This window comes from Sminthopsis crassicaudata, chromosome 2 (assembly GCF_048593235.1).
Source record: "Sminthopsis crassicaudata isolate SCR6 chromosome 2, ASM4859323v1, whole genome shotgun sequence".
NCBI classification, from domain to species: Eukaryota; Metazoa; Chordata; class Mammalia; order Dasyuromorphia; family Dasyuridae; genus Sminthopsis; species Sminthopsis crassicaudata.
Window position 1 is genome coordinate 624194590 of NC_133618.1, and position 25749 is coordinate 624220338.

Consider the following 25749-nt stretch of genomic DNA (forward strand, 5'->3'; position numbering starts at 1 on the left):
CCACCTTAAGTAAAACTGGGATTATCTTCTTTAGGCTAGCTTTTCTTCCCTCATTCTAAAAGCACAAACTTTTAGATTTAAAATCAGTGTTAAAGACCAATTTATTAGCAATTTATTAGTTATTAGCAATAGCAAGTATGGAAAAAATGTAAACAGGCATTCAGACATCCGCTTAGTTGATATGGAGGTTGAGAAGATTCTGAGGGAAAAGATAAAATTTTATTCTCTGATCAAAGCAAAAAAATGAAAGAAATTGTTTGTTTTTAGGCTCATAATCACTACATGCCACAATTACTAGTTTGACTGAGTCTTGTATTTAGTCCATAGCTGCCTCATTTTTATATTCTTTCCATAGATATCTTCTACAGATAAGGATAGAGTTTCAATGCATGCACCCATCTACTTGTATCTTGTTCATTCTGTCTGATATGCTCAAACTTGTGTGAGTACCCTTTCCTTAAAGCCACTAAAACTCTCAAATAAATTGAGCTCTCTTTAATGTCTATGAACAAGTTAGCTTCAGAATTCTCTATCATTCCTGGAAGATCTTCTAAAATTTCTATGATCTGTGTACAAGTATCCTGGGAGTTCACCACAATTTCTTTTTCTTATGGCTAACATTTCTAGAACTATATCAGATAATGGTTGTGACAATGAGCCACCTTGCTTTATCCCTGATCTTATTGGGAAAGCTTTCACTATTGCTTGGTTATAAATAATGTTCATTATCTAGCTCCCAATTCCCAATTCACTATCTGAAAGAAGGAGGTTTTTGGAAGAATTGAGAGACCAGTTATAGACATCAATACTTGAGGCAAAGTGTCCAGAACAAAGGAGATTATAGTCTAACAGTTTTCTGTTCTAATCAAGATATATGTACAATACTGTGCTAATTTACACATTGTGCATTTGACAGTAGACACTCATAAGCTGAGACCACCACCTTATAACAATTATTAATCTATTCTGGAATGAATAATAACAAGTCACTTTTATATGAGATTCTATCACTTTCAAAATACTCTTTTCATAAAAATCCCATGAAAGAACTTATTGTAAGGTAAAAAGTGTAAAACAGCATGGCATAATACTGAAAATTGACATTTATATGGAATTTTAAGGCTTATGAAATATTTTACTTATGTTATCTTATTTGAGTCTATTAGTAAGCCTGGGAAGGTACACAATTATTATTATGCTCATTTTATAGATAAAGAAACTATGACTTAGAGAAGTTAAAAGACTTATCTAAAGTCACTAAATACCTAAAGCAAGATTCAAACCCAATTCTTTCTGAATCCAAGTTCATTGCTTTTTCATGTCATACTGCCTCTTTGAATATATAGAGCACTGAATTTAGAGTCAATAAGATATGTCTTCAAATCCTGCCACGTATACTTATTCGCTGTACAACACATTTAACATGTTTGCCTCAGTTTCCTCAGCTGTAAAATAATCGCACCTAGCTATCTATTTACACATTGTGTACACATTTGTTGTAAAGATCACAGAAATAGACAGATGTAAACTACTTTGCATACTTTTGCATATATTTATTTTTATGAATCAATATATCATAATCTATATCATAAATAGGAGGGGTGTTTTTTATAATAATAGTTTCTTGTTTTTCAAAATTCATGCAAAAATAGTTTTCAACATTCACCCTTGCTAAATCTAGAGTTCCAAATTTTTCTCCTTTCTTTCCCCCTTCCCCGTCCCCTAGACAGTAAGTAAACCAACGTAGGTAAACACGTTCAATCCTTCTAAACATACTTCCACATTTATCATGCTGCACAAGAAAAATCAAGTTAAAAGGAGCAAAATTAGGAAGAAAAACAAACAAACAAACAAACAAAACCAACAAGAAATTGCTCTCCAGAATGGTTGGATCAGTTTGCAACTCCACAATGTATTTGTGTTTTTCCACACCCACATGTATTTCTACAACCCCTCCAATATTTATCATGACCTTTTCATGTCATTTTAGTTAATCTGGAAGTATGAAGTGATACCTCAGAGTTTTCTTAATTAGCATTTCTCTAATCAATAGCAATTTAGAGCATTTTTTTTTCTTCATATGACTAGAAATGGCTTTAATTTCTTCCTCGGTGAATGGTGTGGAGTGCTAACTTCTCCTGTATTCTAAAGTCAAAGATACATGAATTTTATATGATACATTCTTTGGGATTATGAGCATATTATGTTGTGATTTGGGTGGTCATTCTTACATTAGCTTTTATTATCAAAAGATGTAAAATAAAGCCTGAAAAAAGAGCAAACATGGGTATTTTAGGGGGGATTAAGGTCCCATTATCTGTATTAGCATTGGTATGGAAAGAAGAGACAGAATAAATGCCATTAGGAAAGGAAAAAAGAAAACATAAAGAATAAAATGGTATAGTGGGCCTTTTGGCTGAATTTTTTATCTCTTCATTAACATTATTCAATCTGTTAATCTTCAGCATGGAAGAATTTATCCCTGTCTTCTTCTGGCCCCTGAAGTACATCATGATGAAATACTTCCAAAATTTTAGATTCTTTAATGTTATCCTCCATGGAACGTGGGTGGTAGAAGTAATCTCTGTCTTCCTCAGGTAATTGCATTGGACTTCGAAAATGTCTCAAAAGATCTGTTTATGGAGTAGAGAAAGTCTGCATTTAGTTCCCACAGAAGAGAAAATAAGAATTCTCCTTGGGACTTTGGTGGCTTCTTTCAAATATTTTTCAATCCCCTGTATATAGTCTTAAAGATTATATCCTATTAAAGGTGATATGTGAGAAGTAGAGGATAGTTGTTATTGTTCAACTCTTTAAAATCTGACTTCAGACCTCAACCCTCATGTGAAACTATTTTCAAGGAACAAGCATTTAAAAAGCATCTACTATGTGCCAAGGACTATGTTAATCATTAGAAATATAAATATAGGCAAAATATGGACCCTGCCCTTAATGAGCTCACCTTCTGATGGGGGAAACAATATGCAAACAACTATAAACATATAAAATATGTGGAGTCTAAATGGAAGGTAATCTTAGAGAGAACATATTAGCAATGGGAGAGGGGAATCTGGGAAGAGCTTCCTGGAAAAGATGGAATTTGAGCTGAGTTTTAAAGAAAATCAGGGAAACTAAAAACTGAAAATGATGAGGGTGGGCTTTCTAGGCATGAAGGAAAGCCAGGGCAAATACCTGGAGGTGGGAAATGAAGTATGAAGAACAACACAAGAAGCCTAGAGCTATATTAGAGAATTGGTGGATAAGAGTAAAATGGGAAAAGATTTGAAATATAGGACATGTCACAAAGTACTTTAAATATCAAATGAAAACAAAATGCTTTATTTGATCTTGGAAGCAATAGGGAGTCATTGAAATGTATGAAGTAGAGCTGTTAGACCTATGCTGTTACTAAGGATCTCTTTATTACCAAATAGAAAGATGTTTTTGAAAATCCTCTTCCTTTACTTTTCTGCAGCATTTGATGTGGCTGATCATTCTCTTCTCTTGTATACTATCTCTTCACTCTTGCCATTGCTTTCTCTTTTTTCTTCTGCAACTTCTCTGACTCCTTTTTCTCAGAGTACATCATTTATATCATGCTCCCTAATTGGGGAAGTCCCCTAATGCTGCATTCGAAGCCCTTTTCTCTTCCTTAGCCACACAAATTCTCATTTTCTGACCTTGTCAGTTCTCATTGTTTGATTATCATCGCCATGCAGATGACTCTGAACCAGCACAGCACAGGTGAAAGAGCAAGTCAGAGTCAGATGTGTGTGTATGTAGGGGGAGGATTGGTCAAATATTCCCTCTGCTTTTTAATCACTTGTGGTAACTTTGGGTGAGTGGATAATCTATAACCTTGAGTAGACTATCAATTGACAAATCTTGCCATTTAAACCTCCCCAAAATCTTTCAAATTGAGCATTTTTCTCTAGTCACACATTGCCCACCCTAGTTCAGGCCCTCATCACCTTTCATCTGATCTATTTATTGCTAAAGCCTTTTAATTGGTCTTCCTGACGCAGGTTCCTCCTCACTGCCCCCATCTATTCTCCATGAGGTAATTTCCCCAAAGGACTTGCTGGGCACATTCCCCTACTCGGTGAACTTCAGTGGCTCAGAATTGCCTTCAAGATCAGACATAAACTCCTCAGCTTCTTTACAGCCTGATTTCAATTTACTTTCACAGGTTTACTGTAGATTACTTCCTAGAAAACAGTCTACAATTGAGGCAAATTGGCCTTCTTGCTGTTGCTCACAAAAGATGATCCTTCTTCCTTGCCTGTGCACAAGCTATTTAATATGCCTGGAATATGCTTCTTCCTCCCCTCTTGCCTTCAAGACTCAGCTCAAGTAAAACTTCTATTTGAAGCGTTATCTGATCCCCACAGCCAGCTCCTAGTATTCAGTGTGCCAAAACTGTCTTGTGTTTCTTTTGTGCAGAATTCATAAATAAAGGAAGTCCCCAAAATACTGTACTCAAAACAGCTAAGACTTTTGAGGCAGATTTCTTTCTTTATTTCTCTGTCTTTTTCTTGCTTTCTCTTTTTCTCTGTCTGTCTATCTGTCTCTCCCATCTGCTGTCTCTCCTGATAGACTGTAAAATTTTAAGGACAGGACCACATATTAGGTATTTAATACATGCTTGTTGAGTGTTTGGTAGGCTGATTAATCAGTAATACTAGATTTAAATAATTCTCATGACCTAGCACAGTGAACAGAGTCAGTTGCTTTTGCTTGCAAAGGCTTTATTTAAAGACAAGCAAAGGTAGAAATTAGCTATCTTAAAATGGCCCTAAGCAGCATCAACAGCTTTCTCCCATGGTTTCCCCAGCCTTGGTGGATCCTGAACGCTGGGTAGGCAGCAACCAGCATTGTGAATCTGCTATAACTGTTTGGGATGGCAGTTAAGAGTTGAAGAATCCCTTCTTTGGAGGGTGCATGTGAATGTGAAAGGGAAAGTAATGTCTTTAATAGGGATTTTAGAGAAAGAGGGAAGGCTCTGCTTGAGCATAACTCATTCCACATCCTATTGATGATAAAAAGTATTTTTCTAAACTAAATCAAGTTTTGAGGATTGTTCCCAAGTTTTAGGGGTATTGCATGACAAGCCAGGAGAATTTTCCAGTCTGAAGTGCCTCTACAATATCTACTACTGCTTACATATTTGGAAGAACATTTATATATTAGCTAATAATAATAATAATATTATATAGTTTTGTGTATAATATAAACACTATTTACAAAGTATGTACATATTACATATATTATCTCATTTAAGTCTTCTAACTACTCTGTGAAATAGGTATGATGCTTTACAAATAAGGAAACAGAGACTTAGAGAGGTGATTTGCCCAGAGTCACATATCTAATGGTTATCTGAGGCAGTAATTATACTCAGGCCTTCCTGACTTCAGGTCTAGCACTGTATCTGCTAACATCTCCACAAATCCAATATTGGGAAGGTTACATATAGGAAGAACACATACACACATTTATTTATTGGAAAAATTACATCGCTAGAGTCTATTCTACCAAAATCTTTTGGCGATACCCACAGTGATGTGACAATAAGCCTGTGTTCTGAGAAACGGCTAACAGTGGCAGCTTTGGCAGGTTCTGCTAATCTGGAGGTACTTTGGGCACGGTTCTTATGATGGACTAAGGATCTGTCTTCTGAGAACCTTTCTAACTAGATAACAAAGGCTCAATTCCAGGAAGCTGGACACACTAACCAATGAAATTCTTTTGGTCATAGAATCTCAGGAATTCATTTACACTGAGGAGAAGTGTTGGCCTTGGATCAGTGGAGGGTGCATTTCCATGAGTAAATGCCTGAATTTTTTGAAGTAATGAAAGATGCCACATGAAAACCAGGATTATTGTGACTTAAAACATTCTACCACTCTGGATTTTTGATGCCTTTGATGAAGACATCGGGGACCCTGAGATGGGCTTGAAGTCACTGTGATCATATCTACCTTGGTTTTTCTCCCAATCTCTGAAAAGCTCCAGTCTATCCATGGATTCAGTGAGAGTGTTGTCTTTTTCTGATTGTTCAATAGCCTTTGGGCCCAGATTCCTATGGAAATAAATGAAAAGTTCAGGAAATTAAAACTAAAAGTGATGTCAGCTAATAATAATAATAACTCACTATGTATCAGGCACTATGCTAAGTGCTTTACAAATATTAATCTCATTTGATCCAATGGTATGATTTCTAACAGGGTAAATAACAAAAGAGATAGCTGCACTATTAAATAGTCTTAAATTGTGTGTGTATGGGGATTGGTTTTATAAATGACTTTTATCCTGCCTTAAATAAAACTCCTTGTCTCTGGGCAGAAGATAATATTTCTAGCAGAAATTCTCTTACTCCCAAGCCTGGCACAAATGAACAAGACACATTTACCATTTAAATTGTTATTCAGTCAGATCTGATACTTTGTGACCCCATTTGAGTGGTTTGCCACTTCTTCAACTTATTTTACAGATGAGGAAATTGAATTTCAGGAAAGTGAAGTGAATTTCCTAAGATTATACAGGTAGTACCAGGATGCAAATCTATAATCCTACTAAAGTGGTGACTGTGAAGAACTTCTTCAATGGTTTTCTTGGGCAAATGGGTGGAAGACACATTCATATATCTGGCAACAAATATCCTTGCTTCAGAATAAATCAGTTTGGTAAAGGAGGATTGGGGTGAGTCTAAAAGCAAATTTTCTGATTCAGCAGGATTGGCAGCCATGGAATTCAGAGGTCAATTGTTCCTGGCTTAAGAAGAGATAATCAGGATGCAGGGATGACTGGCAAACTCTGCATTTCAAATATAGATTTAACCATAGCCTTGAGCAAATCAACAGAGAATGTGCTGACTCAGCCCAGCAGGGTTAAAGTGCAACCAACTATTAGCCAGGTTGTCTCTCTTGTAGCAAAAGCAATAGTAATTATCAGCCTCATTTGGGTAATCTGGAAGGGCAAAAATGAGTACTGAGGATGATTATTTTCTGAGATAACTTTCCCCCTTTCTCTCCCAACTAAATCTTAAACCTGTTTTTATGGTTTAATGAATATCTTCCATCATCTAAGTGTCTATTAAAACAATTGTTGAAAGACAGACAGACAGAGACAGAAGGAGAGAAGGGAAAGGTTATTTCACCTCCCTCACTCTCCAGATTAATTTTGTAACTGAAAAATTAAATGTACTTTGAGAGAATTTTAGGTTTAAATTAATTTATTACCACGTAATCAGCCAAAGTATATTAGATTTCAAGAAAGGTTGGAAATCAACTAAAAGCTGCAGATTTTAAATGAAGCTGATTTTATTGAGCCAGCAGAAGAGAAAGCAAAGAAAAAAGGCTTTAAATGTGTCTAATGTTGTTCTTACAATTGTTCATTAGTGTTCTCTTCAGAGAAGCTGTCCTTTCTTTTGTCATTCATTAAGATCTGGAAACCAGAAAAAAAAATCAATGAGGAACTAATAAGTTAAGGAAGCTTTCAGGTAACTCCCTTAGGAGGTCCCCTCAGCAGAGCTTTTGTGGTTCTTACAAACTGGGAAGGCTTTATGATTCTTCCATTGAATAATTTTATCTAGGCAAGATTGCTTGTGGTATCTTTGAGCTGGACATCATATTGTTAAGATTAAGTAGCTCTTGAAGAAGTCATCTAGTATAATCCTCATCTTCAAGCACTGTCCAATGGTTTAATAAGAGAAAGAGACCATGGTTTAACAGTGGAATCAACATATGAGATGTATCACCATTTGCTTGGCATTTGAACCTTAAGAACTCTGAACCTTTCCAGCTGACATAGCTTAGACTTTCTATATGTGCTGTCTATCCCATTAGAATGTTACTTCCTTTAAAGTAGACATTGTCATAGTGTGTGGAAAGGTGAAGAACTTATAGATTAAGCACATATTGATCAGAGACTGTTAGCTAAAGTAAATCAAGCTTACAGACCTCAGTTTCTGTTTCTCCAGAGTCATGTGATTTTAGATAAGGCCTGGATTACATTCCATTGTCCAACGTGGCCAGAGAAACTGTACATCACCTTATCTACTGCATTCCACTGACCAAATATGACCAATCACAACAGATAGAGGGTGGGATTTTGGAGGTTCTTTGTCAGAAATGTATAAAAGCTGCAAGCATTTTTAAGGCTCTGGCTCTCTCCTACTGTGAAATTTGACTCACAGACCAGGATGGGGTCCTCTTCTTGAGATTCTAATAAATAATTCTGCTTTCTATGAGTGATCTCTGTAATAGTTGATTTGGGTAGGTCTTTTTGTCCCAAACAATACTTTTCTATTTGTATCCCAGTGTTTATAGAATTGCTTAGCACATGGTAAAAACAATGCTTTTTTATCCATTTATCCACCAATCTTCTCATTCATTTATTCATTTATTATTTCAGTCTAAATCTGGAAGAATTTTTTCTCTCAGCTGGATCTTACAAGTATATACTACTGCTCCAAAGCTGAGGAAGAAATTTGCATACTAGGATAAATATGGATTACTGTGTCCCCTTCAGTTTCAATCTTGCAATTGCACCTGTGCACCTGTGTTCACATAAGTCTTCACTATAAACATATATGATTAAATATTACAAAATATGTAAATACCAGTCATGAAAAATAGAATAATATGTTGTATAGTTATTTCAATCGCATCCAACTTTATGACCCCTTTGGGGGTTTGGACAAACCTCTTGGAGTGGTTTGCCATTTCCTTCTCCAGCTTATTTTACAGATGAAACAAGTGAGGCAGACAGGATTAAGTGACTTGCTCAGGGTCACCCAGCTAGTAAGTGTCTGTGGCCACATTTAAACAAGGAAGATGAATCAGAAAGAGATAACCTCAGGTAAATCGTTACTCCCACCCCCCACCCCAGTTACTTCATCTGTAAAACAAGATTGGCATAGGGAGCAGATTGAAAGACAGTGTTGCATAATGGAGAATTATGACCCTGACATGTACTATCTGGAGCGAGTTACCCTCTCAGTGTCCCAGATACAATTGCAAATAAAATTAATGAATGAATGAAAACCATGGATAACATGCTTTCTGTGATCCAAGCACTGTACTGACTTTTCAAACCATGAAAATGACAAGAATATGGATTTAGAGCTGGAAGAGAACTTAGAGGTCACATAGTTTGGCCTCTGCATTTCACAGAAGAGTAAACTATGGCAAACAAAGAATAAGTGAGTTTCTGACATGGCAGAGCCAGAATTTTAGCCCAGGTCATTTTTCTCCAAAGCCAGCATTCTTTACACTGGACTACAATGTCTGAAGGTCCACCCACCAACCCCCCAAAGCAAAAATAAAGGGGTTAATTTATCTGAAATTTAAGTTCTCATTCAATACCCTCAATTAGATGGAAGAGTTTAGAGATGCTGAATATATTTGAAATGAGTCTTCCCATTAGAGGGCTATGATATTGAAGGAGATTAAAAATCCTTACACTTTTTACTTTTATGCCCTTCTAAAGGACACTGGGATATCTTGTTCTGTAGTGGAAAGAACAGTGTTTTTAGAGTCTTTTGTTTGAATCATGTTTTTTTCCAAATACTACCTACATGACATTGCATAATGTGTGGAGTAAGACATGGTGAAGAACTTACAGATTAAGCACATATTGATCAGAGACTGCTAGCTAAATCAGGCCTATAGGCCCTAGTCATGTGAAGGCCTAGGCTGCATTCCTTTGCACAAATAGGGATTAATTTATATGTGGCCGAAGAGATTATAAATCACATTGCCAGCTGCATTCCACTGACCAAATATGACCAATCACAACCTATGGAGGGTGGGATTTTGGAGATTCTTTGTCTGAAATATATAAAAGACGTGAACATCTTCAAGGGAGTGGCTCTCTCCTGCTGTGAATCTGGCTCACAGACCAGGATGAGGTTGGTTTCTTGAGATTCTAATAAATAATTCTGCTTTTCATAGAAAAGCTTTTCTATGAGTGATCTCTGAGTAGTCATTTTTGGATAGGATTTTCTATCCCTCACAATAAGACACAATCTTTCTGGACCTTATTTTTCTAGTCTCTAAAATGCTACATCTTGATGAAATGACCTCTGAGGACTCTCCCAGGTTAGGTTTAATTCTTCACCCTACCTGGATGCTTGGGGGCACTAAAAAGTTCAGTTAAGCAGGTGAGAAGAGGCCTCAGTAGGTAAAGGACACTTAAGTGAATAGGATTGGGGATGAATTAAAAACCACATACCTGGTATTTGGCAGCTCCATGGACCTCTAGTAACAGTACAGCTAAGCTGGCTAGTAGGATCAACCTGGAGGGAAAGTAAGGCAGAAGAGAGGCAGAAGGAAACAGAAAGATAGAAACAGAGAGAAACAGGCAGAGAGAGAGACAAAGATAGAGAAGCACAATGATAGAGATAGAGAGAGATATAGACAAAAAGAGACAGGTGGAGAGATGTGATTTATATAACATATTTCTAGATAGACATTAATATATGACTTTGATGAATTCCCTCCACCTCTTCCAATCCCTAGCTTCTTTTAAGGCTCAGTTCTCATCTGTTGTTTTTTTCGGCTCAGTTCTCATCTGACTATTGTTTTTTCTTAACCAAACTAATATGTACCAATTTATCTGTTTACACATTATATTTCCTTATAAGAAAGTAAGCTTTTTGAGATCAGGGACTCTTTCTTTTTTTTTGTCTTCATATTCAATTCTATTCTGGCTAGATGAAACTTAGCATTTAATGCCCTGCTTTGCATATTTAAGGTATTTAATAAATGCTTATTGAATTGGATTGCACTGCTATCCCTTTCAGCATTAGGTGTCTCTTCTAAAAACCGAGATGAAATAAGAAAAATCACCCTTTCTCCTACCTTTCATCAACAGATTCTGCCAGGGGTGGCCTGGTTAAACTTTGCTGAACTATAGGGATTTTCCTTGTTATTCAAACCTTTGATCCCTGGCTTGGGGTGTTGTCAATCATAATTACACATCGGTTACAGTCTGTGCCAATCATGACAACGCCTTCTATAATGAGTCCTCTGGAGGTATCTCATAATACTCCTGTAGAAATTAAATGTAAATGCATAACTCCTTTGTTGTTCTTAATCTTGCCATCACCCCTATGGGATAGGTTGGACGGAAGTCTCATCAAATAATAATCAGCAGCAGAGGATCACAGAGGTATGTCAAATAGGATTTGGTTGCCAACTCAACATATTCCCAGTAGGTCACCATTTTTGTCCCATGGGTCTTCACTTGTGAATATTAGAAAGGGATGCTCTTTGAATCATCAAAATTTGTAGCATGTCAGTCAGGGTTTGGAGAGCCCTTAAAGCAAAAGAATATCAACTTCAGAAAATACTATAGGATTGCTGATTAAGAACCAGAAGAAATGTTAAGGATCAGTTTGTCCAAGGACATAATACAAATGAAGAAACTGAATTCCAGAGAGGCAATATCCCAGGTCACACAGAGAATGATTAAATGAGGAGTTTGAGCCAAATCCCTAGCTTCTACATCCCACCCTTTGTTCACTGTGTGTGCTGCCTCTCTTGGAACAGAGTTTTTTAGGACTAAAAGAATTCTTAGACCAAATCCAATAATAGCTGGAAGGACTTGAAAGACTATTTCTAATTTATCCATTGTTTGTTTGCTTTTTTTTTTTCAGAAAGGTCACTGGATTTATAATAAAAGAATCAGGCTTCATTTCACACCTTGCTCCTTTCTTGGAAGATCATTTATCCACTCTGAGCCTCAGTTTATTCCCCTGAAAAATAAAGATACTAAACTAATAGTGACTTCAAAGTGACTGGCAGCAGGTGGCAAGTGGTCTGTAAAACTCCCAAGTATAGCCCAAACCAGATTGAAACATATTTGGTAAACACTTAACAAAATAAATAAACATGCAATAAGACATAGACAATATTCATGTGTGCTTTTCTAAGTCAACAGGAACTGTTTCTGTAAGATCCCTTCTCGCTTGAAATCCCATGTTCTTGTTTCTCACCTCTATGTGGTTTAACTTTATATTTGTGTCATTTATATGTCCTTGTTGTCTCCCCCAATGGCATGAAAGTTCACTGTGATTACAGAATCATTTCTTTCTTTGGACTTGTATCCCCAGTATTTATCCCAATGTCTGGCGTAAGATAAATCTTTATTAAATGTTATTTGATTGACACCAAGGGACAAGTGTCCAATACTGGATTTGAACTCAGATATTTCAGACTCCACAATCTTGTATTCATTGGACTACCAAACTGCTTAATGTGTCTGGGTTCCCTCAATTTATTATCCTGAGTTTTATCTCATTAATTAGGATGAAAGTCGAAATGAAGAATTTTCCTTTTAACACGGACATAGGGAAGAGAGAACTACATCCAGTATCAAGCACTATGATAGGCCCTGATTAATGCACTTATTGACTGAGTAGAATTGGAGGATCTGGCTTTGTTCTTATGTCAGCTCTTTAAGAGAAAGAGTGCATAGAATGCTAGTCTTGGAGTCAAGAAAACTAGAACAAATTCTTTCTCAGACACCTATTACCTGTATGACTTTGGACAAGTCACTTAACCCTGTCTGCCTCAGTTTTCCCATCTATAGAATGAAGGAGTTGAACTTAATGGTTAAATCTATGGTTCTTCTCCTTTTCTGTAAAATGAGGATTGGACTAGATGTTTCCTTCCACTACTTACTCTGAGATCCTGTGAATATGATAAATACTATGATCAAAGCCCCAAATTGGGGCAGCCTGCTCACATTAGCCCCCACTGACAAAGACTCACTGAAGTAGTAGACTTTGAGGAGCCAGGCCTGGTTTTACTTTGTGACAATGAAATTGTAAAAATGAATTTGATGACTCAAGGCTAAGGTTAATGGAACATTAGCCCCATATGTGGCCGGCTGTCAAATTAACATATTCAAGGCCTTTCTGCAATAGTAGGAGTCACTTAAGTGTCATCAATGGAGAAGAGCAAGGAAAGGCATGGTAAAAGACAGGGTTTTCTATTTAAAGAGAAGATCTTGAAACAGATAGTGTCTAAATATTTCTTCCTTCCTTCCTTCCTTCCTTCCTTCCTTCCTTCCTTCCTTCCTTCCTTCCTTCCTTCCTTCCTTCCTTCCTTCCTTCCTTCCTTCCTTCCTTCCTTCCTTCCTTCCTTCCTTCTTTCCTCCCTCCCTTCCTTCCTTCATTCCTTTCTTCTTTCCTTCCTTCTTCCTTTCTTCCTTCCCTCCCTTCCTTCTTCCCTTCTCTTTCCTTCCCTCCTTCCCTTCTTTTCTTCCTTCCTTCTTTCCATTCATTCCCTTTTCCTTCCTCCCTTTTATTCCTCCTTCCTTCCTTTCTCTCTTCTCTTTTTGTACAAAATGAAATGTTTTACATGATTGCACCGTGAATTGCTTACCATTTCAGGGCAGGAGGAGGTGAGGGGAAAGGAAAGAGGGATGGAATTTAGAACTCAAAACTTTTTAAAATGTTAAAAAAATGTTTTAACATATAATTAGGGGAAAATAAAAGATCTATCTATATATGAATAATGAGAGAGCTTCATTTCCAAGAAGGGGAATGGGATTTTAACTGATCACATTAAGTTTTAACTGCCCAATGTATGAACTTAGTGTCATTTCTGAAAGTTATCAGAGATCCTTAGGACTCCATAAAGGCTCCATTTGCTCTCAATAGGCCATTTCTCCACTTGGTAATAATAATAATAGCTGATATTTATATAACTGCCTTTTAAGTTTGCAAAAAATACACTTTACAAGCTTATCTCCCAATAGTCCTATGAGGCTTTATTTTTCCCATTTTTACAGAGGGGAGGAGAGATGAAGCCCTTGGCCTGTAGTTGTTTCACTACTAAGTGCCAAGGCAGATTTTGCTCCCACATATCTTGACTCCAAGCTTTTCTCCTTCTTCATTACAGGAGGATGAAGTTTATTTTCCTCTGCCCTTGAGGACCTGGACTTTAACCCAGTGCTTCCAGGCTAATAATTTTTATTTGGGTACTATTTCATGTTATATAACAGCTAACTCTCCTTATTACATTTTCCCTCAATGGGAATATTTAGAGAGACTCTAGATTCTTACCCTGCAGCTCTCAGATTCATTTCTGGGGAAAGCCATTTAGCCAGACTCTCTTTAATGAAATAGGCTCCATATAGTAAGTAGGTGTGTGACCTTGGATAAACTTTCTTTCCTCTAAGTCTCAGTTTACTCTGGGGTTAGACTAGATGATCTTTCAGATTCCTTTAAACCCTAAATTTCTTTTTTTTCAATTTTGTTTTTTATTAATTTTTGTAATTATGACATTTTCTTTGACAGGACATATGCATAGGTCAATTTTTTTTTTTTACAACATTATCCCTTGTACTCCTTTCTGTTCCGAGTTTTTCCCCTCCTTCCCTCCACCCCCTCCCCTAGATGGCAGGCATTCCCATACATATTAAATATCTTATAGTATATCCTAGGTACAATATATATGAGCAGAACCGAATTTTGTTGTTGTTGTTTTGCAAAGGAAGGATTGTATTTGCAAGGTAAAAATAATCTGGGAAGAGAAACAAAACAAAACAAAACAAAACAAAACAAAACAAAAAACCAATGCTCCCAGTTTACACGCATTTCCCAGTGTTCCTTTTCTGGATATAGCTGATTCTGTCCATCATTGACCAATTGGAATTGGATTAGCTCTTCTCTATGTTGAAGATATCCACTTCCATCAGCATACATCCTCATACAGTATCATTGTTGAAGTTCTGCTCGTTTCACTCAGCATCAGTTGATGTAAGTCTCTCCAAGCCTCTCTGTATTCCTCCTGCTGGTCATTTCTTACAGAGCAATAATATTCCATAACCGTCATATACCATAATTTACCCAACCATTCTCCAATTGATAGACATCCATTCATTTTTCAGTTTCTAGCCACTACAAAAAGGGCTACCACAAACATTTTGGTACATACAGGTCCCTTTCCCCTCCTCAGTATTTCTTTGGGATATAAGCCCAATAGCAGCAATGCTGGGTCAAAGGGTATGCACAGTTTGATAACTTTTTGGGCATAGTTCCAAATTGCTCTCCAGAATGGTTGGATTCTTTCACAACTCCACCATCAATGTATCAGTGTCCCAGTTTTCCCACATCCCCTCCAACATTCATCATCATTTGTTCCTGTCATCTTAGCCAATCTGACAGGTGTGTAGTGGTATCTCAGAGTTGTCTTAATTTGCATCTCTCTGATCAGTAGTGATTTGGAACACTCTTTCATATGAGTGGATATAGTTTCAATTTCATCATCTGAGAATTGTCTGTTCATATCAGTTGACCATTTATCAATTGGAGAATGGTTTGATTCTTTATAAATTAGGATCAGTTTCTCTATATATTCTGGAAATGAGACCTTTATCAGAACCTTTAACTTTAAAAATATTTTCCCAATTTGTTACTTCCCTTCTAATCTTGTTTGCATTAGTATTGTTTGTACAGAATTTTTTTAGTTTGATGTAATCAAAACTTTCTATTTTGTGATCAATAATGATCTCTAGTTCTCCTCTGGTCATAAATTCCTTCTTCCTCCACAGGTCTGATAGGTAAACTATTCTCTGTTCCTCTAATCTATTTATGATCTCATTCTTTATGCCTAAGTCATGGACCCATTTTGATCTTATATGGTGTTAAGTGTGGATCCATATCTAATTTCTGCCATACTAATTTCCAGTTTTCCCAACAGTTTTTTCCAAATAATGAATTTTTATCCCTAATGTTGGTATCTTTGTAAACCCTAAATTTCTACAAGGAAATGGGACTATGGCTCGGAGCCAGGAAATCTACTTACCTAGGAACTATCCACTGAAACTAATTTTTTCAGTTAATACATTATTCTTCAATAATTTGGTTCAATAAATATATATTAAGCACCTGCTACACTTTAGGTTCTAAGGAAATGAAAACAAAAATGAGTAAGCTGTGCCCTGAATGAGCTTCCCCTCTACTGGGGTAGGAGTGACAACATGTACTCAGAGAAGTAAGCACAAACTATAAAAAGCATTTTATTTTTAATTAGTTTTAAAATAGAAAGAGCCTTAACCCCTGAGAAATTAGGAAAGGTTGTGTTGCAGGGTGATAAGGATTCTGGCAAAGTATCCATATAAACATGGAATGTTTAAAACAAAACAAAACAAAACAAAACAAAAAAACAAACAAACAAACAAAAAAACCCAACACTGAGTGAACCTGTTAAGTTAGAATAGTGGTGATAAAATGCATTTGGTAAAATGGTTCGACTCAGGAAATTTCCGTGTTACCCCCAGTGCTCTAAGACAAGATGCAAAGCCCTTCATGCTCTGATCTTGGACTACTTTTCAAAATTATATGACATTCCTCTGTCTTTCATACTCTTAGTCTCAATGGATTACTTACTATTTCCTATATATATGATGTAAGATTTCCCGCTTCCATAGCCTGCTTATTCATTTCCTATAGCACAATAGTATTCCATCATAATCACCTATCACAATTTATTTAGTCATTCCTCAAAACATGGGCATCCCCATAATTTTCAATTCTTTGCCGCCAGAAAAGAGATGTTGCAAGCACTTTTTGTATATATGGTTCCCATTTTTTCAACATTTTTATCATTGACTCAGATCAGTGATTCCCAAAATATGTTTAGTAAATTTTTTCTATCTCCCCTATTCAATATGAAAGAAAACAAACTTTTGAGTTTACACAATGCATACAAGAAATAAAATTTAAATATCAATTAATTTTTATAAAGAAAACTATTTGGTCCATTTTCTTATTAATATCATAAAATTGTTTTGTCTTCAATCTGTAATTTCTCCCCATTAGCGTTACTATATCAGGGATATTTCAATAGGATTCTCCTTCCAAACACTTCTCATAGTCCCTAGTGATGTATAAACTCTATGCTGAAATCCCTTCACTTAAATGTAGATATTGATGATTTTTTCATCAAAATTGCAGAAGACTTGAGAATAGAAGAAAGAGTTCTATTGGAGAACTGAATGAAGATCTAATAAGAGGTAGTAACAATAACTTAAAGGGAATAAGATGAAATTCAGGGAGGATAAATTAAAACTTCTCTTATCAGTTAGTCAGTCATCAAACATTTATTAAACTCTAGATCAGTGGTCTTCAAACTTTTTAAATAGGGGGCCAGTTTACTGTCCTTCAGACTGTTGGAGGGCCAGGCTATAGTAAAAACAAAACCTCACACCCTGTCTCCACCCCTCAGCCCATTTGCCATAACCCGGCAGGCCGCATAAACATCCTCAGCAGGACACATCTGGCCAGCAGGCCGTAGTTTGAGAACCCCTGCTCTAGATTCTATGCTTAGGTTAAAAAAACAACTGGGCTAAGCAAAATGTGATCTAATAAGAAAGCATGGGATGAAGACTTAAAGGATTTCATTTAGGTGCAAGGTCAATGAGTCAATAGCATGGTGTGGTTGCCAGAAGGTCCAATGTAATTTTAGGTTTCATTAACTGAAGATTTGGCATAGTCTGCAAAGCATTTTCTCATTCTATATTATTGCACAACCCTTCTGTAAAGACCTTATAATCAAATCATATTGTAATATAATGAAAATGTGGGTGTTGCATCCTTTGGGCCATCACCTGAGATGTGAAGCCGATGGCTGATGACATTGCCAAAGTAACTGGCTCCCATAACATTGTTTTCTCTTTGATCATAATAAAAGCAGAAAGCAGTGGGAATTGCTGTATTGTCTTGTACTAGGGAGATAATAGTCTAACTTCACTCTGAGTACTTAATCACTCAATTAATTGACAATGATATAAGTCAATAAACATTTACTAAATTACTATGTACCAAGCACCATCCTAGGTATTGGACATATAAACCTATAACCACAACTAAAGAATAATATCATGTTGCTCTCACTTAGAAAATTAGATGCTAGTGAGATAGAGTGTCTGCAATTGGATATGATTCCTTTGATTATTCTTACTATTTTAGTGGTGATGCCTTTTGAGGGCTACCATGACTCTGTATAAAAATATTTTTAAAACATTTGATGAAACAGAAAATTCTTTAAATATATAGGTTTCTCCAAAGGAAAGTTCCTTCTTATGTGGTTCTAGATAGTGTTGAATGGGAACTGAGAAGTGAGTTGCAGTAAAACATACCTATCAAAATTTCCAGATCAGTGTATGAGAAAGACTGATAGATTCAGGAGTCTGAGATGTTATTTTTGAGATTGTGATGGAGAGATTGGGTTAGATAATAGTATAGTCAAGTGGTTTTGAAAGTAGGTTTGAATTCTAGATCTACCTCTTGCTAGCTGTGTGATCTTGGACAAATAACATTACTTCTCTATTTCCTCTTCCAAATGAAGGAGCTGGGGTGAATTATTTATAAGACTCCCTTTAATTCTAAAATCCTAGGCTTTTAGTCTTAACTAGGAGAGAACATCAAGTAATAAATTCACCAAACATTCCTTAATACTTACTATGTGTCAAGCACTGCATTTAGGTGATAAAGATATATCCTTGACTTTGATGAGTTTATAATCTAATGACCATCTTTATCATATATATATATATATGTATATATATACGCATATGTATATATATTCACATACATACACACATACACACACACACACACACACACACACACACACACATATATATATAAATATATGAAAAACATTTTATCAGGTCAATAATAAAGCCAGTTCCACAGATACAAAGCAAAGATACAAAGCACCATCTTCCAAACACTAGCTATTGTGTGTCTGTTTGGAGATCAAGAAAGCTCAAGTTATTCTGTAGGCATGAGAAAAAAGTATAATTGTATCAAGAATTAGGTGCAACTAGATAGTACAGTGGATAAAGTACCAGCTCTGAAGTCACGAGGAACCTGACAGAATGGTCTCATAGAGACTAACCCACAAGTCTACTTTCAAGCCCAATTCATGCCAACATATACTACAAATTCATTTTTTTTTTTTACAAAGGAGAAATTTCTATTTTGTCCTAGAGATAATATTGAGATACAACAGTTCTTAAGGAGGGGAGTGACTGATCAGACTCCTAATGTCCCCTTGAGACTTTTGCTTAAAGACCACCAATGTGGGAGATCCCATTTTTCCATTGAGGAAGAAGACATTGAACATTTGTGGCAGGAAATTCTTCCTAACAACAAACCCAAATTTTCCTATTTGCCCTTAATTCTGTTCCCTGGGAACAACAGAACAAGAGTAATCCTTGCTCCATAGGTCAGATTTTTTAAATATTTGAAGTCAACTATGATTTTTCTATCTAAATCAATTATTTAGGCTAACTATTCCTGACTTTTTCAACAGATTCTCATATGGCATGATCTCAAAGACCACTGCCATCTTTATTGGTCTTCCCTTATTCTAATCTATCTAGTTTTGGGAGACACCTAAAGGTTGTAAACTATACAAAATATTGCCCTAATCTGTCACATCTAAGAACCCTTTCAATAAAAAGAAATGGGGTTATATGCAATGACCTCTTTTTTACTGAAACCATGGTGACAGGTGTGATCACCAATCTCACATTTAGGTGTTCATTAACCATCTTCTTAAGAGAAAACATGACACAATGGATTGGTTTCATAGGGGAGAGGAATTGGATTCAAATTCCAGCTTCACCATTGACTACCTATAAATATAGATAAGTCACAGTCTCTCTAACCTCAGTTTCTTTATTTGAATAATTTCCTTTTCTATGTCACTGTCACTTCCTAATGACATGTAATCCACACATATACATATATTCCAACCCCTGTAGCCATTCTTTTAATAAGTAAATATAGTCAAACAAAATGAATGAACCTTTTGGCCATGCCTGGAAATGTATCCTTTATTCTTGATCTCTATATGACCAGCTTTCTCCTGAGAGATGGGAACAGACCTCAATTTCCTCACTTTTCAAAAAAGGGGGATCTTAACTTTTTTTAGTTTCATGGAATTCCTTTTAGACTCATGGAATTTATGCATCCCTTCTCAGAATAAAAATGTTTAAATATAGAAAATAAAACAGAGAAATAGAAAAGAAACCTATTATATTGGTTCTCTAGTTTTTCAAATATTAAAATAATCAAATTCAAATATGCCTAAATCCCTAAATTAGATAATCTCTAAGGTCCCTTCCAGTTCTAAACCCATGAATTTACTAATGCCCTCTAGAATATTCCAGAATCAAAGTCAAACTCCCTGACCTATATTTTATAGATATGGCTCTTCTTTCCTTTTTTTTCAAAGCTCAGGGCAGCATCTGCTCTCTTCTAATCTGTGGTACTTTTTCTGTTCCCACAATATTTCAAAGATAACTGACGGTGGCTCAATTATCATATCTATCTATTCCTTCCTTATCTCCATAATCCAAAGAAAGTTCTGGTCTGACACACTGAGAAAAAGGCAGAAAAAGTCAAAGAAATGAAGAACAGACCCATATTTAGCCCAAAACAGATGGGTTACTCTCCTCTCAATGAAGTATTATATACTTCACTTAATAGGAGGTGAAATTAGGACCAGATGATCTTGGAAATTCTTGTAAGTGATCTTGTAAGTGCTGACTGGGAATAGAACATCATTTCTTTCTTCACCAGTAGCCATAGATGTAAAAGAAAAAGAAAAAACAAAAACAAAAAGTGAGGGACCCAGAGTAGTGATTGGTGTTGTCCAATATTACTCAACTAATTATTGAATTTGGCCTGGAAACCTTGGGCGGGTTCTGCCATTCTTAATGGTTATAATCCCAGATTAATTTTTTTTTTTTTCCTGAGGCAACTATCTTTGGCTGCTTAGATCTTAGATCGTCTTTGTTCCTGAATTGTAAGCAGGAATAAAAGCATGATTTCATGGTAGAAATTAAATAAATATTTGTTTGATAAATAAAAATGGGTAAAAAATATAAATATTATATATATATAATACAAATTTATATACATATATACGCACATATACACGTAAGCATACATATATGTATATGTATATAACAATGACTTCTTACAATATTCATAAAAGACTTGAAAAACAAGCTTACTAACCTATTACCAGGACAGAAATTGTGGTTAATAGAGAAGTCCTAATTTCCTGTTGAGAAAGACTATAGAACTGGTGACGTCTTACTATATCTCTTGTAAAAATTATTAGGAAGGGAAGAGTGCACTCTCCTACTGGTTTATACTCAGTTACAGTCTTAGATCTATTCCTGTATCTCCTTTTTGATTGTTTCTATTTGAGTAAAATGGTATTTATTAAGGTACTGGGGCACATGAATTGAAAATTATATCTATGCTAATTCATGATTAGAAATGATGATGAGTTTCCTCTAGTGTGGTGGGTGATTAGGGGAACCCCCTCGGTTTCCTAATCCTAGACAGGAGCTGGCCAAGCACTTGCTGAGGTTCCTTGCTGATACCTTGCTAGGTTCTCCAGTGAGTAAGGCGGTATAAATGCTAATTGCCCCCAGGATTTCTTCCCCTCTTCCTCTTACCTCCTCCCCTTCCCCACAAAGCTGCAAAGGTAGCAGCTCACAGTCTAAAGGATACATCAAGAATCACACAGCCACTAGGTATCAAAAGTGGTACTTGAACCCATATCTTTTAGGTTCTGAGACCAGCAGTAGATTATACTACAATGTTTCTCTCTTTCAGAGATCTGATTGAAAATCCTAGAACCCCTGTGGGTATAGAGTAACATTCAAAAAGTCAATCTTGTTTCAGATTAAGTTGTATCTCAATCTTTCTACTTTGAGAGAGAACTCAACCTGAAACATCCTATAAAGAAATCTCTTCTCTTCCAAGACCTCTAGGAAAAGAGATTCCACAGTTCCCCTTAGCAACCCCATTCCATTGCTACATAATTAGCCACAGCTAATGCTCAAGGCAGAGTGTGATGTTATTTTGACAATGTTGGAAAGAAAAAGAGGTGATTTTGTGTTTGTTAGCAATAGGAAACACAGAAATGAAGGCAGAAAGAGGGTGTAAAACTGAGAGGAGAAAGTTGCTCTATCCTATCAATGACAACGTCCTTGAAGTTATCATCTCTGAATCTACAGGATGCTCCCCCAGAGTGCCAGACTTATAGTCTGTTCTGCCTCAGCTCCTTCTGTCTTTAAATACTCCTGGCCTCCTAGCTCCGCAACCTTCTCAATTATCCACCACCTTTGTCTGCAGCCTACCATAACTGCTCACAAAGTGTTTATGCCTTCCACTTTCCCTCCCTTTCCCATTAACTGAATTTCCCCTAGTTCCAAGATTTTTAGTTCTGGCTCTCTGTGCCAGCTGAAGCTTTCTCTTACCTTCAAGGAACCAGATGGGGGTAACTTTCATTTATATCACCTCACAGATGTTAATTCTAACTACAGAGACCCAGAATAGAAAAAAATTGCTCCCAAGGTACAAGAAACAAAAGTCAAAAGACTCTGGGAATTATCGATAGTCAGCCTGACAAATGGAAAGAGCTCAGTAATAAGGAGACAGGTAGAATTCTAATCTTGGATGTGACAATAACTGTGTGACTTGAAAAGAAAACAAGTCTTTCCTTTATTCAGTTTTGGGCTGGCCCATAGCAAAGATTAGATCTTATATTCTCTAATTCTAAATATGGATAATGTAGAGGTCAGCTTGCTGAGCCAAATACCCAGATCTTGACTCCCACCTCAACTGTGAGCAAGTCACTAAAACTAATGATAATAAAATAATAGTAATCTAGTAATAATAGTCAACATTTCTATGGCATTCCAAATTTTGCAAAGAACTTTATATGTATTCTCTCATTTGATTCTCACAATTAGCTCTTATTATTATAATACCCATTTTCAGATGATGAATTTGAGTTTTATAGAAGTTAGAGGATACAGTGAATAGAATATTGGACTTGGAGTAGAGAAGACGAGAGTTCAAATTTGGCATTTTATGTTCTACTGGTTATGTGACTTTGGGCAAGCTACTTAACCTGTCTACCTTATTTATTTTATCTATAAAATGGGAGAATAATAATATTTGTTTCATGGGTTTGTTGTGAGGTTCAAATGTGATGATGTCTGTTCAATGTGTTATAAATGTCAGTTATTGTAACACATGTAAAATGTATGGGATTACCTGCCATCGGGGGGAGGGAGTAGAGGGAGGGAGGGGATAATTTGGAAAAATGAATAAAAAAAAATAAAAAAATAAATGTCAGTTATTATTATTTTACTTTTATTATGGCAGAAGTTGAATGCTTGCTACACAGGGTAGTACTGAGCAAAGCCTGAATGAGCATTTTTAGTTTTTTAGGATGAAGTGGCAAATGAGATACAGCTACACAAGAAACAGTTCTATATTATTCTGTACTATTCTTTGATGCTTAAAGTATTTTACAGTGGTTTCTACCCCCCCACACCTCTACCACTTTCTGGAGTGCTCAGAATCCCCCAAAATATCACCTCTGTATGGCAGTAAACCATGAGGGGTCCCATGATTCCCTTTTTTACCACTTAATGGAGACCCTTGTGGGCCCTCTGGAGGATAGTCACCATAATGGGATACAATCTGCAAAATTGGAGGGAAAAGACCCAGAGATCACAGAACTAACCGCTTCCTAAACTGAACAAACTCCAAAGTGGGTAGTGAGAAAGGGAACTTCTTTGATCTCTCCTTTCACAAAGTTTGTCCTGGGACTAAATTTTTGGGCCAAGGTCTATACTTCATTGTTTTGAAGAGATGGCTCACATGGTCCCAGCTCAATCCATACCATATAGGGGAGCCAGCTGGTGGCCTCCAACTATTTTGAATTTTATCAGTTTCAAAGGCCCTTCACCTACAAGCTGATAGTTTGTCTGCACATTGTTTTTATTATCACAATAGTTAGCAGTATTTCCTTTCTTTCTTTACTCCCACACTGCCTCATGAACCTTCCCTATAATAACAACAATAACAACAACAACAAAAGAGTTAAGGAGAATCATCTGACACAATGATCATGTTTAACAATGCATGCAAAATTCTGCTTCTTCAATGACAGGAAGGAGGCTGTGTACTTTTCCAAGATATGAAATTCCCGCTAGGGCCCAATGGCTAAGCTCATACATATGCCTTCATGTTCCTTGAATCCCTCAGAGAATTCCAAGGTGGGGGGAGGTGGAGGGAAATTTATGACCAAATTAGAGGAAGCAAACATGGAGCAGTCTAGTGGTGAAGAGATTCCCAGGGGAGAAATGAGGAGCCATTTTTGCTTTCCCAATACCACATTCATATTAAACTCATACAGGCCATTTCTCTGATGGCTCACGATCATCTTTAATCCATTGGCTAGAGAGTTGGATAGTCTAAAAGATAATATTTTGAAAGAGACAAAACCAATGTGCCCTGTAAAAAAATTAACAAACACCCATCAGAGAAATTCTAAAAAGGCTTCCTCCCCTGGCTTACTTCCCATGTACTAGGAGGAAAGACTTCTAGCTCTTTCCTTGAGAAAAATGTAAACAGTCATTTTAAATAGAAACACAAACATGAACTAAAGTTTTATTGCCAGAGATAAGAGCAAACTTTGAGACTAAGGAAACTCCCTAAGGAACCCCTATATTTCAGTTTCCCGTTTCCATCATTACTTTTGCCATCATTCAGGCAGTAATGGAGAAATGCCAGGGTCAGCAGCCTTGTGAATGGCTAGCAGCAAACATTTTTATAGTGCACTACAGTTTACAAAGAATAGTTTAAAGAGAGTCAAAAATTTTGAACTGAAAAGGACCTAAGAGAACTTCTAATCCGGTTGTCTTATCTTGTAGGCCCATCGAGTTGATAAGACTTAGGCAAGATTACCCAGGAAATAAAGGCAATCAATGGTGGGCTGGCGAACCAAAATGGGCAATTCAAAATGGGAACTTTTCATGGTCATTGTTTCATTTGATTCTTCCAGCAACCCTCTGAGGGGCCCAAGGCAGGTTAAAATTAACCAGCCCATTTTATAGATGAAGAAACTGCAGAGACATCACAGGACTTTGCCACGTTTTCATAGTTAAGAAGTGGTGGAACTGGGGCCTGGAAACCGGATTAGTGTTCTCTTTGTGGCCACCACCTTACAGTTCTAGGATTAGACTGCCCTTCCCTTGCAACAATCAAAATGTTCAATTGCTGAACTCCTATGCATTAGTCAAACATGAATAGCCTTCCTTCTAAAAACAATATTAAACTGTCTGATGTAGAAAACATGAAGTTTTCACTTTAGGCAACACATCTGCTATTATGATTGTTATTGATATTATAAAATGAATTGCTGTAATAGTACTCTTGTCATTAGAAATTATTGATATGATTCTCCTTTGGAAGAGAGGACCTGCTAGAAGCTTTTCCTTTCCACTTCTGAATTCTGACCTTGAATCAGGCTCATTGTTTTTTTAGGAGACAGGGGGCACCCTGAATCTGGTAGCCTTCAACTGCATCTGGCTACTTTGCTCCTATAACAGGCTAGAAGGGTGCCTTTACATCCCCTTAGTAAATGTCCCTTCTAGGATTAGGATGACACCCAAATCTGCAGTGGGAAGATGAGGGAAGTGAGGAGGAACAGAGCAGAGGGGAATATAAACCCCCACCATCACCCATCCCAGCTTCTGTAGACATGTAGCTGAATGAATAAATAAAAAATACCTCTTCATTTTTAGGCTCCCCTTCTTTCTTTCCCTCCAACCTTTATGTTGAGAAGTTGAGGTGACTGCTTCAGTGACTGATTGCCACTTCTCTGTGAGCCACCCTTAATGATA

General features: G+C 36.6%; 1 protein-coding gene across 1 annotated transcript; it reads right to left on the reverse strand.

Annotated features, from left to right (window-relative positions):
- Positions 1 to 1532: 1532 nt before the first annotated feature.
- On the reverse strand, positions 1533 to 25749 carry PRAP1 (proline rich acidic protein 1). Its single transcript, XM_074296291.1, has 5 exons — positions 25637 to 25749; positions 10237 to 10300; positions 7388 to 7446; positions 5982 to 6082; positions 1533 to 2633 (listed from the first exon to the last, which is right to left on the reverse strand). Exons 1-5 carry the CDS (start codon positions 25642 to 25644, stop codon positions 2455 to 2457), a joined length of 411 nt encoding a protein of 136 aa, XP_074152392.1. The 5' UTR covers positions 25645 to 25749; the 3' UTR covers positions 1533 to 2454.